The sequence below is a fragment of the Salmo salar genome, chromosome ssa16, assembly GCF_905237065.1.
Source record: "Salmo salar chromosome ssa16, Ssal_v3.1, whole genome shotgun sequence".
NCBI classification, from domain to species: Eukaryota; Metazoa; Chordata; class Actinopteri; order Salmoniformes; family Salmonidae; genus Salmo; species Salmo salar.
In genome coordinates this window covers 68,347,397-68,362,870 of record NC_059457.1, presented here as the reverse complement: position 1 = coordinate 68,362,870, position 15,474 = coordinate 68,347,397, and the positions used below count along the sequence as shown (strand labels likewise).

Below are 15,474 nucleotides of genomic sequence, written 5' to 3'. Positions count from 1 at the left end.
CGTAAGAATCACCTGTAATGTGAGAGACACTGCTGGGCAGACAAACAAACTAACAAGGTCATGTTCCAGGTAATTGTGGCGTTTCATTCATCTATTGATTAGCACTGAGAAGCATGAGTCATGGCTCTGTGAGTCTGAATCCGTTCGTCTAGCCTACTACGGAGAACCTACTGTGCTTTCCCAAGAAACAAGTTAAGGAGAACATTGTGTTCACCGGGAGCAGAAGCTTACTAGCCTGGATTTAAAGTGAATTCACAAAATGTAAATAGAACAATTCAGTTTGGATCCAGGCTAGAATGTACAGCTATAGATATACAGTCCTATATAATTCTGTGCTTGACGTGAGAAATCTACTGTACAAAAAAAACAAGTTTGTACACATCATCCAGTAGAATAGTGATTTTTGACAGACCATCGTCTCAAGGCACTGGGATTTAGGAGAGCAGTGAGGATTCCCCCTGCAGTCACTGAGTCTCTATAACTTCCTGACTATTTTTTTATTTGTATTTATTTCACCTTTATTTAATCAGGTAAGCAAGTTGAGAACAAGTTCTCATTTACAATTGTGACCTGGCCAAGATAAAGCAAAGCAGTTTGACACATACAACAACACAGAGCTACACATGGAGTAAAACAAACATACAGTCAATAATACAGTAGAAAATTAAGTCTATATACAATGTGAGCAAATGAAGTGAGATAAGGGAGGTAAAGGCAAAAAAAGGCCATGTTGGCAAAGTACATACAATATAGCAAGTAAAACACTGGAATGGTAGATTTGCAGTGGAAGAAAGTGCAAAGTAGAAATATAAATAATGGGGTGCAAAGGAGCAAAATAAATAAATACAGTAGGGGAAGAGGTAGTTGTTTAGGCTAAAGTATAGATGGGCTATGTACAGGTGCAGTGATCTGTGAGCTGCTCTGACAACTGGTGCTTAAAGCTAGTGATGGAGATAAGTGTTTCCAGTTTCAGAGATTTTTGTAGTTCGTTCCAGTCATTGGCAGCAGAGAACTGGAAGGAGAGGCGGCCGAAGGAGGAATTGGCTTTGGGGGTGACCAGAGAGGTATAGCTGCTGGAGCGCGTGCTACAGGTGGGTGCTGCTATGGTGACCAGCGAGCTGAGATAAGGGGGGACTTTACCTAGCAGGGTCTTGTAGATGACCTGGAGCCAGTGGGTTTGACGACGAGTATGAAGCGAGGGCCAGCCAAAGAGCGTACAGATCGCAGTGGTGGGTAGTATATGGGGCTTTGGTGACAAAACGGATGGCACTGTGATAGACTGCATCCAATTTATTGAGTAGTGTATTGGAGGCTATTTTGTAAATGACATCGCCGAAGTCGAGGATCGGTAGGATGGTCAGTTTTACGAGGGCATGTTTGGCAGCATGAGTGAAGGATGCTTTGTTGCAAAATAGGAAGCCAATTCTAGATTTAACTTTGGATTGGAGATGTTTGATGTGAGTCTGGAAGGAGAGTTTACAGTCTAACCAGACACCTAGGTATTTGTAGTTGTCCACATATTCTAATGTCAGAACTGTCCAGAGTAGTGATGCTGGACGGGCAGGCAGGTGCGGGCAGCGATCGGTTGAAGAGCATGCATTTAGTTTTACTTGTATTTAAGAGCAGTTGGAGACCACGGAAGGAGAGTTGTATGGCATCAAAGCTCGTCTGGAGGGTTGTTAACACAGTGTCCAAAGAAGGGCCAGAAGTATACAGAATGGTGTTCTCTGCGTAGAGGTGGATCAGAGACTCACCAGCAGCAAGAGCGACATCATTGATGTATACAGAGAAGAGACTCGGCCAAAGAATTGAACCCTGTGGCACCCCCATAGAGAGGGCCAGAGGTCCGGACAACAGGCCCTCCGATTTGACACACTGAACTCTATCAGAGAAGTAGTTGGTGAACCAGGCGAGGCAATCATTTGAGAAGCCAAGACTATTGAGTCTGCCGATGAGGATGTGGTGATTGACAGCATCGAAAGCCTTGGCCAGGTCAATGAATACGGCTGCACAGTATTGTTTCTTATCGATGGCGGTTAAGATATCGTTTAGGACCTTGAGCGTGGCTGAGGTGCACCCATGACCAGCTCTGAAACCAGATTGCATAGCAGAGAAGGTGTGGTGGGATTCGAAATGGTCGGTAATCTGTTTGTTGACTTGGCTTTCGAAGACCTTAGAAAGGCAGGGTAGGATAGATATAGGTCTGTAGCAGTTTGGGTCAAGAGTGTCCCCCCCTTCGAAGAGGGGGATGACCGAAGCTGCTTTCCAATCTTTGGGAATCTCAGACGAAACGAAAGAGAGGTTGAACAGGCTAGTAATAGGGGTTGCAACAATTTCGGCAGATAATTTTAAAAAGAAAGGGTCCAGATTGTCTAGCCCGGCTGATTTGTAGGGGTCCAGATTTTGCAGCTCTTTTAGAACATCAGCTGACTGGATTTGAGAGATGGAGAAATGGGGAAGGCTTGGGCGAGTTGCTGTAGGGGGTGCAGTGCTGTTGACCGGGGTAGGGGTAGGGGTAGCCTGGTGGAAAGCATGGCCAGCCGTAGAAAAATGCTTATTGAAATTCTTAATTATAGTGGATTTATCGGTGGTGACAGAGTTTCCTATCCTCAGTGCAGTGGGCAGCTGGGAGGAGGTGCTCTTATTCTCCATGGACTTTACAGTGTCCCAGAACTTTTTTGAGTTTGTGTTGCAGGAAGCAAATTTCTGCTTGAAAAAGCTAGCCTTGGCTTTTCTAACTGCCTGTGTATATTGGTTTCTAACTTCCCTGAAAAGTTGCATATCACAGGGGCTGTTCGATGCTAATGCAGAATGCCACAGGATGTTTTTGTGTTGGTTAAGGGCAGTCAGGTCTGGAGAGAACCAAGGGCTATATCTGTTCCTGGTTCTAAATATCTTGAATGGGGCATGCTTATTTAAGATGGTGAGGAAGGCATTTAAAAAAAATAACCAGGCATCCTCTACTGATGGGATGAGGTCAATATCCTTCCAGGATACCTGGGCCAGGTCGATTAGAAAGGCCTGCTCGCTGAAGTGTTTCAGGGAGCGTTTGACAGTGATGAGTGGAGGTCGTTTGACCGCTGATCCATTACGGATGCAGGCAATGAGGCAGTGATCGCTGAGAACTTGGTTGAAAACAGCAGAGGTGTATTTAGAGGGCAAGTTGGTTAGGATGATATCTATGAGGGTGCCCGTGTTTACGGCTTTGGGGTGGTACCTAGTGGGTTCATTGATCATTTGTGTGAGATTGAGGGCATCAAGCTTAGATTGTAGGATGTCTGGGGTGCATGTCCCAGTTTAGGTCACCTAGCAGCACGAGCTCTGAAGACAGATGGGGGCAATCAGTTTACATATGGTGTCCAGAGCACAGCTGGGGGCAGAGGGTGGTCTATAGCAGGCGGCAACGGTGACAGACTTGTTTTTAGAGAGGTGGATTTTTAAAAGTAGAAGTTCAAATTGTTTGGGTACAGACCTGGATAGTAGGACAGAACTCTGCAGGCTATCTCTGCAGTAGATTGCAACACCGCCCCCTTTGGCCATTCTATCTTGTCTGAAAATGTTGTAGTTAGGGATGGAGATTTCAGAGTTTTTTAAGTCGGGATTCAGACACGGCTAGGACATCCGGGATGGCAGAGTGTGCTAAAGCAGTGAATAAAGCAAACTTAGGGAGGAGGCTTCTAATGTTAACATGCATGAAACCAAGGCTATTACGGTTACAGAAGTCAACAAAAGAGAGCGCCTGGGGAATAGGAGTGGAGCTAGGCACTGCAGGGCCTGGATTCACCTCTACATCGCCAGAGGAACAGAAGAGGAATAGGATAAGGATAGGGCTAAAAGCTATGAGAATTGGTAGTCTAGGACGTCCGGAACAGAGAGTAAAAGGAGCAGGTTTCTGGGGGCGATAAAATAGCTTCGAGGTATAATGTACAGACAAAGGTATGGTAGGATGTGAATACAGTGGAGGTAAACCTAGGCATTGAGTGATGATGAGAGAGATATTGTCTCTAGAAACATCATTGAAACCAGGTGATGTCATCGCATGTGTGGGTGTTGGAACTGATAGGTTGGATAAGGTATAATGAGCAGGGCTAGAGGCTCTACAGTGAAATAAGCCAATAAACACTAACCAGAACAGCAATGGACAAGGCATATTGACATTAAGGAGAGGCATGCTTAGCCGAGTTATCATAAGGGTCCAGTGAGTAGTGAGGTTGGTTGGGGTCATGGCGATTCAGACAGCTAGCCGGGCAATGGGTAGCAAGCTGGCAAAAGATGGTCTGTTTTTAGCCACCTCGTGCATTTCCGTCGGCAGATTAGTGGGGTTCCGTGTGGTAGAGGGGATCAATCCAATTGGCAAAATAGTTATAGTTATAGTGGCCCAAGAAAGACAGATAACGATTAGTGGGCCGCAGATGTGCGTTCAGGTTACGTCGCGACGGAGGGGCCAGTTGGATAACTCCCTCAGGCAGATAACGTCGGTAGTCCGGTCGTGAAGGCCCGGTGGGGCTCCGCATCAGCAGTAAAACGGGTCCGGATAGGTGATTGTAGCCCAGGAGTGGCTGATGGAACTCCGGGACTGACGTTAGCCAATAGTCACTCGGATAGCAGCTAGCTAGCTGCAAGATCCAGGTGTAAGTGTCCAGAGCTTGCGGTAGAAATCCGGGGACATGGAGAGAAAATAGGTCCGGTATGCTCTGGTCTGAGTCGCGTTGTACAAAAAACTGCCGATAGCTTTTTGAGCTAAAGGATAGCTGATGACCGCCAACCGTGGTTAGCTGAATACTAATGTTAGCCAGTGAACTGATTTGAGGTGAATAATACTTTTTTTTAAACAATTGGTGAGGCAAGTTGCAGGAGAGTGTTTTGAAGTTGAGTTTTTAGAAAGAAATGAATATATATAAAAAGATATGCGAAGAAAATATGTAAATATATACTGCTCAAAAAAATAAAGGGAACACTTAAACAACACATCCTAGATCTGAATGAAAGAAATAATCTTATTAAATACTTTTTTCTTTACATAGTTGAATGTGCTGACAACAAAATCACACAAAAAGAATCAATGGAAATCCAATTTATCAACCCATGGAGGTCTGGATTTGGAGTCACACTCAAAATTAAAGTGGAAAACCATATTACAGGCTGATCCAACTTTGATGTAATGTCCTTAAAACAACTCAAAATGAGGCTCAGTAGTGTGTGTGGCCTCCACGTGCCTGTATGACCTCCCTACAACGCCTGGGCATGCTCCTGATGAGGTGGCGGATGGTCTCCTGAGGGATCTCCTCCCAGACCTGGACTAAAGCATCCGCCAACTCCTGGACAGTCTGTGGTGCAACGTGGCGTTGGTGGATGGAGCGAGACATGATGTCCCAGATGTGCTCAGTTGAATTCAGGTCTGGGGAACGGGCAGGCCAGTCCATAGCATCAATGCCTCCCTCTTGCAGGAACTGCTGACACACTCCAGCCACATGAGGTCTAGCATTGTCTTGCATTAGGAGGAACCCAGGGCCAACCGCACCAGCATATGGTCTCACAAGGGGTCTGAGGATCTCATCTCGGTACCTAATGGCAGTCAGGCTACCTCTGGCGAGCACATGGAGGGCTGTGCGGCCCCCCAAAGAAATGCCACCCCACACCATGACTGACCCACCACCAAACCGGTCAGGCTGGAGGATGTTGCAGGAGGCAGAACGTTCTCCACGGCATCTCCAGACTCTGTCATGTCTGTCACGTGCTCAGTGTGAACCTGCTTTCATCTGTGAAGAGCACAGGGCGCCAGTGGCGAATTTGCCAATCTTGGTGTTCTCTGGCAAATGCCAAACGTCCTGCACAGTGTTGGGCTGTAAGCACAACCCCCACCTGTGGACGTCGGGCCCTCATACCACCCTCATGGAGTCTGTTTCTGACCGTTTGAGCAGACACATGCACATTTGTGGCCTGCTGGAGGTCATTTTGCAGGGCTCTGGCAGTGCTTCTCCTGCTCCTCCTTGCACAAAGGCGGAGGTAGCGGTCCTGCTGCTGGGTTGTTGCCCTCCTACAGCCTCCTCCACGTCTCCTGATGTACTGGCCTGTCTCCTGGTAGCGCCTCCATGCTCTTGACATCACGCTGACAGACACAGCAAACCTTCTTGCCACAGCTCGCATTGATGTGCCATCTTGGATGAGCTGCACTACCTGAGCCACTTGTGTGGGTTGTAGACTCCGTCTCATGCTACCACTAGAGTGAAAGCACCGCCAGCATTCAAAAGTGACCAAAACATCAGCCAGGAAGCATAGGAACTGAGAAGTGGTCTGTGGTCCCCACCTGCAGAACCACTCCTTTATTGGGGGTGTCTTGCTAATTGCCTATAATTTCCACCTGTTGTCTATTCCATTTGCACAACAGCATGTGAAATGTATTGTCAATCAGTGTTGCTTCCTAAGTGGACAGTTTGATTTCACAGAAGTGTGATTAACTTGGAGTTACATTGTGTTGTTTAAGTGTCCCCTTTATTTTTTTGAGCAGTGTATATATACACGGGACACGACAAGACGAGGACAAATGTTCAAATGTGGATGGTCAAACTATGTGCCAGCCACTACAAACAAGTGCAATTAGGGCGATTGAGGCCTTGCCAAGTCCTTACAGAACACATCTCCCCTCCACTCTGCTGTCAGACTCTTCTTGTTTGTGACCACAGGGCCACCTGTCACTGTCTGGCCCCTAATGACCCCTTTTATGAGTCCCAATTCATAACAGATATTAATGTAAAACTAGCTCTGGTCCAGGGTGTTAGTGGGACTTGCTAATGCTGAGCCTGTGAAGGAAAACACACTCACACCCAGGACTTGAGCTAATATGAATATAATATTTACAGATACGTGCCAAGAAAATAGATGGGTTTGATCTCCCAAGGCCCCCAACTCAGCCTTAACTCAGTCTAACCTGTCATGAATGTATTGAATCAAACAGGTATGTGGAGTTACCCCTGGGCTGTATACAGTACATAACCATAACTCCCAACTGGGAAGCTTTCAGTGAATTTTGAATTATTTAGAGGTGAGCTGTACTGTTGTAGTGGTTTCATTATGAGATCTGTTGGCAGTACATTCAGCTAGCCAGCCTCGTCATACATCAGAGCGGAGCTGTAGACAGGTATAGACTAGTAATGTCTCACTCTCTCCCTCTAGTTCACTGTATTCAGGCCATTGAAAAGAGAACCATGACGTGAGTGCAAAATAGGCAGCCTATAGGGAAGTCAGAGACCTGGCAGTGTGGTGCAAGGACAACAACCTCTCCCTCAATGTCAGCAAGACAAAGCTGATCGTGAACTACAGGAACTGGAGGGGCGAGCATGCCCCTATTTACATCGACGGGGCTGTAATGGAGCGGGTCGACAGCTTCAAGTTCCTCCGTGTCCACATCACTAAGGAATTAACATGGTCCACACACACCAATACAGTTGGGAAGAGGGCATGTCAGCGCCTCTTTCCCCTCAGGATGCTGAAAAGATTTGCCATGGGTCCTCAGATCTTTCTAATGTTCTACAGCATCACCACTGAGAGCATCTTGACTGGCTGCATCACCGATTGGTACAGCAACGGCAAGGCACCCGACCGCAAGGCGCTACAAAGGGTAGTGAGTACAGCCCAGTACATCACTGGGGCCGAGCACCCTGTCATCCAGGACCCCTTTCAAAAGACTCCAGCCATCAAGCCGTAGACTGTTCTCTCTGTTACCGCATAGCAAGCGGTACCAGTGCACCAAATCTGGAACTAACAGGAGCCTGAACAGCTTCTACTTCCCAAGCCATAAGACTGATAAAAACAAATGGCTACCCAGACTACCTGCATTGACCCTTTTTTTCTCTCTCTTGCATTGACTCTATGCACACACCCTGGACTTTACCCACACACTCACACATACTTACACTGACATTCCAACACACACATGCACACACATAGCACACGCACGCATGCATACTGACACCACGCACCCACAATCACACACACATTCACACTCACCATACGCTGCTGCTACTGTCTATTATCTGCATTATCCTGTTGCCTAGTCACTTTACCCCTACCTAACTGTACATAGATACCAGTGTTTTTTTTTTACAAAATCGAAGTCTTATTTTACATATGATGAGCAATATGTTTGGAACATCGAATCACAGTAAAATCCCGGTATCGATTTGTAATATATAGAAACGTATCATATATCATACATATCACATATCATACATATCACATATCATATCGGCACCTAAGTATCGTGATAATATCGTATCGTGAGGTCACTGGCAAATCCCAGCCCTAATAGCTACCTAAAGTACCTCGTACCCCTGCACATCGACTCGGTACTGGTACTCCCACGTTACTTGTACCTGTTACTGTTATTCATTATTCACGGTGTATTCATTCCTCATGTCACTATGTACATTTTTTCATTACATTTTGTATCATTATCTTAACTCTACGTTGTTGGAAAAGCAAGCATTTCACTGTTAGACTACACCTGTAGAAGCATGTGACAAATAACAAGTTTATTTGATTTTCAAAAAAGGCTACGACACTTGCCCTTTTGGATGACCTCCAGTCATTAGGTGGTATTTTCCTTTGGTTATGTCGGGACAACCTTCTGAGTTCAGATATGCATCTAGGCCACACACGTATGAGGATGGTTCTATCAATGTCAGAGTATTCACACAAACAAGGTTGGTGTAGTGTAAGGGAAAGGCTGAGCATGTCACACACACACACAAAAACACACATGCATACACATCACACACAGACACACAGAGGGTCAAATTTGTATTCTGCTCCTAATCCAGAGAAGATTTATTATAAATCATGTTCTTTCCTACTGAGACTACATGTTTGTCAATGGGATTTCCGCTGTACTCACCAGCTGCCTGAGCAGTCACTGCACAGCACTGGGCTTTAAAAGTCTCAGAGTACTTGTTAAACACGTATCGGAGCTATCCTTCTACTTAACAAAGCCAGATAAAGCCTAAGCAGAGAGCTGGCCAGATTCTCCTGAAACTATGTTTGAAAACTTGAATCATTAATGAAAACCAGAGCATAAGGCCGGCAAGAACTGCAGTCCAGGTTTTAGATAACATTAAACAATCTAAATTAAACAGCAAGGGTTGGCTGAGGAACTCTAGTCGTCGCAATGTGTTCGGCTAATGAAAGGATTTGTACCTCAAACATACAATGATTGTCAGTTGTGTAAGAGATCTCAGAGATTCCCTGACATTGAATGACCATTTGGGGAGTCTTTGTTATCTCTTCGGTTATCATAAGGGGAGCATTTTTCAGCTTACTGCTAAGCATTTTAAACAGCATGCCTATATTTGTATACAAACCTGACTATAGTTATTTCCAAAATGTGCAATGGGCTAAATCATTTCCTTTGTCCCTGTATATGAAGTTTATCATCTTCATGGATCCCAGAGAGCTGGAGTTACCACATGGCAGGGTTGGTCGGACACGCACGCACGCACTCACACAAACGCACACACGCGCACACACACACACACACACACACACACACACACACACACACACACACACACACACACACACACACACACACACACACACACACACACACACACACAGATCAAGAAATCTCCCTCTACTCAATAGCACTTCCTACTCAGACAACTACAATAGCGGTTTGGGCCTAGAGCTGGGCGATATAGACAAAAATCAATTTTGCAATAAATAATTATTACTAATTTGTGTGGTAATGATAAATAGGTTACATGTATAACATTATTATGCAGCATCCTTTAAACTATTACTACTGGTTTGATGGTTGTAGTCATTCACTGTCCCATTAACAATCACACATATTAACAAATGCATTTCATTTCAAACTTCCTATTTCTCTGGTATAGGCTACTAATCATACTGAATGATATCAGTATGGTCCGTGTCGATCATTTTCGGTTTATCATCCAAGCTCTAGTTCGGCCAGTAACCAAAAGGTCGCTGCGTTCAAATCCCAGAGAAGACAAGGTGAAAGATATGCTGATGTGCCCTTGAACAAGGCACTTAACCCTAATTGCTCCAGACCCTGGACCCTGGCCGCGACCCCACTCTCCAAGGGTGTCTCAGAGGGAGTTAGCCAGGGAGGATATACATAAAAATGCATTTTCTATTCACACATGCGTATAATGCACTCTTGTACAAAATAGGACAAATATAAGCACCCACCAAATTATTACTATTATTATTGTTATAAATAGGAATCACTTTCAAGTAATAAGATCTCACCTTGAAATAAGTGAATTGCCTAGGAGAATGATCAGTGTGTCTTGGTCTTGAATCCATGAGATGTACATATTTAATGTGAATATCAACTAAACTTATGTTCGATTGAAGCAACACATAACTGAATAGGGGTTTACTAACTGAGGTTGACACATCTGTAATGAGACTAACTATATGTGGCTCCTATGCATGCATGCTATACTTCTCTGGGAGTTGGCTTAACAACTAGAATGTTCAGGACATTGCTTTTGCTGTAAGTTGTGATAACATAAGACAACTTCAGAAACCTATGAAACAGTTCATCTTAGCAGTTATGGTGTAGTTGCCAGGGTCGTGATGGAAAGATGTCAATACAATACACATCATTGGGAGTCAGCTAATAAAACTACCATGAATGATAGGCTAAATCTTAATTTAAAAAAAGGAGTGGATTAAAAAGAGAGTGCCTATCCGAAGAGATCAATACATCTCACGTCTTTTCCGACAAAACGAATCCCTCGCATTATGACATCGGTTCTGTTTTGCATGATAACGGATCTGTTGCATCCATCACGCAGTTACACAGACTCAACTGAAAATAAGCACTCCATCTCTACACAAATACAATGCCTCAATCAAAATCAGTATTAGCGTGTACCATCCTACCTCCTCTCCTTCCTTTGAAGCTGTCATTGTGTAATCTTGATTTTCGGACCTCCTCGGGCAGATGGACTCGATAATGTGTGCAATGTATGCACAGACCTTTCGGGGTAGCTGATATATCTACGTATAAACCCAGAGAATGGCGAGGGTCTTGACGCACAACACAATCCAGAAATTCTAACCCAAGTCAAGCAGGGGGCATCACGATTTCAAGAAATCTACCGGAGCTCGCATTTCAAAGAAGCATTTATGGAGAAAAGGTAAACCCCCCAGTGTATGAAATATCCCCTATCTCTTTCAAGCAGAGGAAAGCACGCAATATCCCGAGAAAGAAAGTGTGTGATGTGTGTTGCTGACGCTGTAAACATCCACGACCACGAGTAGAAATATCCCCCCCTCACTACAATAAAAGAGACACACACTCGGCAAAGGGGGCGGGAAAATAATACACTTCATGTTCATGACAAGAGTTTGCAGAGTACTGGATAAAATTAGACTGGCAAGGGGTTTTTATCAATAATGTGATGTGTCTTTTTTTTTTGTATCATAATCCAGTTTAGTGTTAGTGTGAGATTGAGCTTGAATAAATGAATCTCGAACTTGGAAGGATACATTGCTCAATGTGAGCTGTCCATGGTGCTGAAGTTCCAAACTACACTACGGCATTGTGCTTTGAAAGAATGGACAGTCGTTCACTGAAGCAAAATATATCTGACAAACCAGAAATATTACAAGGAAAATTTGTTATCACCTCCATGGACAATAATCTTGCCAGCCTTAAACTAGCGGCCTGTAGTGCCTTTCATGCAGAGGCGTCATGCCCATATGGGGCACGTGGCCCCTCAGATTATATCTGTAAAAAGAAAAACTATTATAGAAAAATACTGTACTTTTTTTTTTTTTACATCGTTATTGTTTCTCTGTAGTACTACTAGTTCCTAGCAATTTTAAGAAGTTGGCTTTAGCTAGCCCAGGTAGGCTCCCAATCTCCCAACCTCATAACTAGGTACAGTACCAAGAAGCCATTTCAGGCAATCAATCAAGTTAGAGTAGCTAGCTTGTCTAACTAACTATCTTAGGCGGCATCCCTGCTAGCAAGGTTGGTAGACTTTAGAAAAGCAAGCAATTACTAAATGTACTAAATAAGACTCACATTCCTGTAATTTTTTTTACCCAGATATCATATTTTGGACATATAATTAAGCATAATGATTATGGCTCTAGATTACAGGAAGAAGCTGTTTCAGGTGTTTGAAAAGTCTCCAGCCTGAGTTAATGATGCAGATTGCAAGGTTCCTTTATCTGCTGCACTGCCAAGCAATCATGGTCCACATAGCAGCTCTCAGAGTAGCTATCCATCCCCAGTCCTGTTGAAAGACTCTGAGTCATACGCGGGCCTGCATATTCTTCACAACATCATTACTCTTCCAAATGAGCGCCATGTCCTGCAAGATTCTATTTGTGATTTACAAATTGGTACAAATTCCTTGTTGCTCACAAACACAGGGCTGATTTGTCATTGAGTTAGTGTTGAAGGTGTGTGTGGGGTGTGTGTGGAATGGTGTGGGTGTGTACCAGAGAGAGAGAGAGAGAGAGAGAGAGAGAGAGAGAGAGAGATGAAAACTATAAACAATGCATGCAGGGCAGAGTTACGCAAATATCGACTAATATAAAAACTCAAAAAAGAGCAATTAAGTTTTAGAAACATCTAAAATACAGTGACCCCCTCTCATATCATTACCAAGCCCTGCAATGCCAAGAGCTGAGCAAAGAAAAGTGTCCCCTCATCCAGCTTGTCCTGGGGCTGAGTTCACAAACCTGTTCTACTAACACACTGAAGCCTCAGGACCAGAGCTTCCATTCAATCAGAATAAACCAAATTACAACACAGTCAAAACAAAACTACATTGCTTATTGGGAAACACAAGCACAAACACAAAGCAAAATGCAGTGCTATCTGGCCCTAAATCGACAGTACACCGTGGCTAAATATTTGACCATGGTTTCTGATCAAAACCTTAGAAAAACCTTGACAAAGTACAAGCTCAGTGAGCACAGCCTTGCCATTGAGAAGGGTAGACACAGGAAAACCTGGCTCCCAGTAGAGGAAAGGCTGTGCAACCACGGCACAACAGCAGAACCTGAGACGGAGCTGCATTTCCTGACAAAATGTAAAAAATATAAAACAATTAGAGAGTGTCATTTTCCCAAATTTGAAACCCTTATTCAAGGTTTCAAAGACCTCTCTGATGAGGATAGGCTACCCGTCCTGTTGGGGGAGGACGCAGAGAGCTGTGGGTTGGCAGCGCACTACATTGCTGCGTGCCATAAGTTGAGGGACAGTGTCTGACAGACCAATCAAACTGCACATGTACTCTACTGTATGCTTATTGTTATTGTTGAATGTATGGTTATTTTGACCCTTGGTTATTGTTGTTACTGTTGTCCTGTTGACAATTTTGATTCTCATTTTCATTTATTTTTATTTTTATATTGTAAATATCCAAAATAAGCTTTGGCAATATGTACACTGTTACGTCATGCCAATAAAGCGAATTGAATTGAATTGAATTGAGAGACAGAGAGACAGAGAGAGAGAGACAGAGAGAGAGAGAGAGAGAGAGAGAGAGAGAGAGAGAGAGAGAGAGAGAGAGAGAGAGAGATATACAGTACCTTCAGAAAGTATTCAGACCCCTTGACTTTTTCCACATTTTGTTACGTTACAGCCTTATTCTAAAATTGATTAAATAATCAGCAATCCACACAGTACCCCATAATGACAACACAAAAACAGATTTTGGGAGAAACTCCCCAAATACAGGTGTGCCAAGCTTGTAGCATCATACCCAAGAAGACTTGAGGCTGTAGTCGCTGCCAAATGTGCTTCAATAAAGTACTGAGTAAAGGGTCTGAATAGTTACAGTTGAAGTCAGAAGTTTACATACACTGTCAATGGTGTGCGTACTGGGAGCGTAGTCAGGTGCAGGAGAGCAGAGAGTTGTGAAGAGGCGCACACTTTATTTAGGCAGGAGAAACCAACAGACGGACGCCAATGCGTCGAATCCTCCAGCCAATAATGCAAAAGTGCAACACGCGCAAACAGTCACAATAACTATGTTCAAACAAATAAACATACCTTGTGAATAAAACGGCACAAACGAACACCAGTCTAGCGCGTCAAAATTGACATGTAACACAAACAATTACACACAAAGACATGAGGGGGAACAGAGGAATAAATACATGTAGTGTGATTGGGGTATGAAAACCAGGTGTGCAGGGAACAAGACAAAACAAATGGATAAATGAAAAATGGAGCGGCGATGGCTAGAAAGCCGGTGACGTCGACCGCCGAACACCGCCCGAACAAGGAGAGGAGCTGACTTTGGCGGAAGTTGTGACAGTACACCCCCCTTGACGCGCGGCTCCAGCGGCACGCCGACACTGGCCTCGGGGACGACCCAGAGGGCGAGGCGCAGGGCGATCCGGCCGGAGACGGTGGAAATCCTGCAGCATTTCAGGGTCCAACACATCCGCCACCGGAACCCAGCACCTCTCCTCCGGACCGTACCCCTCGCCCGATGCCTCGAATCCAGGACGGAATGGACCGAGTACGCCGGAGCCCCCTCGATGTCCAGAGGGGGCGGAGGAACCTCCCGCACCTCAGATTCTGGGAGCGTACCAACCACCACCGTCCTGAGGAGAGACACATGGAACAAGGGGTTAATATGGTAATTGGGGGGAAGCTGTAACCTGTAACATACCTCGTTCACTCTCCTCAGGACTTTAAATAGCCCCACAAACTGCGGGCCCAGCTTCCGGCAGGGCAGGCGGAGGGGCAGGTTTCGGGTCGAGAGCCAGACCCGGTCCGAACACCGGGGCCTCACTGCGGTGACGGTCCGCGCTGCACCAAATGACCAGCGCGGACCGTCACCGCAGTGAGGCCCCGGTGTTCGGACCGGGTCTGCTGGAGGTGACCATGGGCGGCTTCCCCTGTTTCCTCCGCGTGCCTGAACCAATCGTCCACCGCAGGAGCCTCGGTCTGACTCTGATGCCACGGTGCCAGAACCGGCTGGTACCCCAATACACACCGAAAGGGGAAGCGGTTGGTGGAGGAGTGGCAGAGCGAGTTCTGTGCCATCTCTGCCCAGGGCACGAACGCCGCACACTCCCCTGGCCGGTCCTGGCAATAGGACCGCAGAAACCTGCCCACATCCTGGTTCACTCTTTCCACCTCCCCATTACTCTCGGGGTGGAAACCTGAGGTGAGGCTGATCGAGACCCCCAGATGTTCCATGAACGTCCTCCAGACTCTCGAAGTGAACTGGGGACCTCGAGCAGACATTATATTCTCAGGCACCCCGTAGTGCCGGAAGACGTGTGTAAACAGGGCCTCCGCAGTTTGTAGGGCCGTAGGGAGACCAGGCAGAGGGAGGAGATGACAGGACTTAGAGAAACTATCCACAACGACCAGGATCGTGGTGTTTCCCTGTGAGGGAAGAAGATCTGTCAGAAAATCCACTGACAGGTGTGACCAAGGCCGTTGTGGAATGGGTAAGGGAT

General features: G+C 45.5%; 1 protein-coding gene across 2 annotated transcripts in view; it reads right to left on the bottom strand.

Moving 5' to 3' along the window:
* LOC106574433 (inactive dipeptidyl peptidase 10) overlaps positions 1 to 15,474 on the bottom strand; it is a 55,247-nt gene that overhangs the window by 22,514 nt on the left and 17,259 nt on the right. Inside the window, exon 1 of one of the 2 annotated variants that reach the window (XM_014150320.2) lies at positions 10,915 to 11,300. The exons of the other annotated variant lie outside the window; for it this stretch is intronic. Within the exon in view, the coding sequence (XP_014005795.2) occupies positions 10,915 to 10,941 (27 nt within the window). The 5' untranslated portion in view covers positions 10,942 to 11,300. Of the gene's footprint in view, positions 1 to 10,914; positions 11,301 to 15,474 lie in introns of those variants that run through there. 2 annotated transcript variants of the gene reach the window in all.